Below are 1,995 nucleotides of genomic sequence, written 5' to 3'. Positions count from 1 at the left end.
GTCGGTCGGTGGAGGGCCCCGGTTCTCGTCCCTGCTGTGGCGGCCAGAGCACGTGTCCCCATCCAGCATCACCCTCGGGGTGGCCGTGGCTGCAGTAGTCCCACCCATGGCACCCCCAAGTGTTTCTTGGGGGGTTTCTTGCCTCACCCCACAGGCAGCGCGCCCGGCCCGAGGATGCGCCAGCCCCAGGTCTCACCTTGCTGGACGTTGTGGATCAGGGCTTGCAGCTCGGGGTGTGACTCGGCCTTCTCCCGCAGGGCATCCAGGATGGCGTGGTTCTGCGAGGAAGCCGTCACGTCCGTCTGCCGCAGCCGCCCCTCCAGCAAGCGGATCTGCGCCTCCTTCTGCGCCACCTGCAGCCCCTGGAGATGGATAGCCAGAGAACCATGGAGCAGTTTTGGGTTTGAGTGCAACTATCAACCCAGCCCTACCAAGTCAGGTGCTAAACCATGTCTCTAAGCATGACATTTACACATCTCTTAAACAATTTCAGGCATGGTGACACAGCCACCTCCCCGGGCAGCCTGTTTGAGTGCCTGACAACCCTCTCAGTGAAGAAGTTCCTCCTAACATCCAACCTAAACCTCCCCTGGGGAAACCTCCCCATGTTGGGCCTCACGCGGGTCCCTCAGATCCCTTCAACCAGGTCCCCACCCCGGCACCCTGCTCCCCTCCTCAGCTGCAAGAAATCCCCTCAGGCACCCAGGTCCCAACTTGGCCCTGCACCTTGTCGATGGAGGCCTTCAAGAAGTTGTCCAGCAAGAGCCGAGCTTCAGCCAGGGAGCAAGAGCTGATCACCACCGAGGTGTCCGTGGAGTCCAGCTCCTCCTGGGAAGGGCACGACATTTGGGGGAGCTTTGCCGCAGGGCATGGAACCAGCAGAAGGGGCTCGGTGGCCGGCACAGCCCCCCCAGCACCCTGCCAGCACTGCCCAGCCCCGATGCTCGCTCTCCCCAGTTTGCCCAAGGGGCTACTGGACCGTGGAGACGGCCAACGCAACCTGAAGGGCTTCCGCATTGCTATAGAAATCCTGGTGCCAACACTTAATCAGACGCTAATCTGCAGACACCGACCTCACCCAAACCCACAGCAGATCAGGTCACCAGCCCAAAGGTTGGTGTGAATTAACAACTGCCCCTTCTTCTCCACCACGGGAGGGGACAAGCAGGGACAAGCCAGAGACAGGGCAGAGCCTCTAGCCCGGGCTGCGGCCACTAGAGGGGAGCCAGGAGCTGCACAGTGTCCCTGCGGCACCGCTGCCACAACTGGACACAAAACCTGCTGGAAAAAAACTTGCCCTCCCGGGATGCCAACACATGGAAGTAAAAGTGCCCGCCGCCCGGTGGGTTCCCCGAGCAGCCTGTCCACAGCCCTGCAAGGACCTGACAGGGGTCCCCCCACAATTAACGCCCTAACGAGAAGTGTGTGTGTGGGCACAGCCCCAGCGAGCGTGACCCAGCTCAGAGGACTCTGGGCCACCTGGGCTGGCCGTACCCGGGACACCCTCGCCTCCTCCCAGGGATCTCCTGCTCGCTCCCTGCCAGCGGGACTGCTCCAGCCACCCACCTTGGTCTCCTCGATCTGCATGATGGTGGCCTGGCAGTCGGAAATGCTGTCGTTGATGTAGTCAATGTTGGCCCCCAGCACCTCAATCTCCTCGTTCAGCTCCTGCAGCCCCTTCTGCTCCTTGGGGCTCTCCGCCTGCAGCTTCGCCCTCTTGCCCAGCAGCGCCTCCTGCAGCAGCGCCAGCTCCTCGCGTTTCTGGGGGAAAAGCAAAGGGGATCGGCACTGTCGGCATGACTGTCCCCGTGCCCCACACCTGCCAGCCAGCCCTCTCTGTCCCCAGCACCACGGTCACCTTGATGAGACGCTCCATGTCAGCCTCCAGGTTGACAATGGTCATCCTCTGCATGACGATGTCGAAGATGCGCCGCTCCAGCGACTGCCACTTGAGGCGGGGGGGGTGCGGGGGGGGCCGGGGTGCACCCCCCCTGG

General features: G+C 62.7%; 1 protein-coding gene across 1 annotated transcript in view; it reads right to left on the bottom strand.

The window, feature by feature from the left end:
* Positions 1-1,995, bottom strand: part of LOC104274853 (kinesin-like protein KIF21B) — a gene marked incomplete at its 5' end in the record, with an annotated part of 11,994 nt that overhangs the window by 9,876 nt on the left and 123 nt on the right. The window contains 4 exons of the mRNA XM_009870605.1: positions 148-362; positions 727-828; positions 1,567-1,761; positions 1,859-1,959. Coding sequence (XP_009868907.1) covers positions 148-362; positions 727-828; positions 1,567-1,761; positions 1,859-1,959 — 613 coding nt within the window. The remainder of the gene's footprint in view (positions 1-147; positions 363-726; positions 829-1,566; positions 1,762-1,858; positions 1,960-1,995) is intronic.

This window comes from Apaloderma vittatum, unplaced genomic scaffold, assembly GCF_000703405.1.
Source record: "Apaloderma vittatum isolate BGI_N311 unplaced genomic scaffold, ASM70340v1 scaffold27265, whole genome shotgun sequence".
NCBI lineage: Eukaryota > Metazoa > Chordata > Aves > Trogoniformes > Trogonidae > Apaloderma > Apaloderma vittatum.
This window is presented reverse-complemented; position numbering and strand designations above follow the sequence as displayed.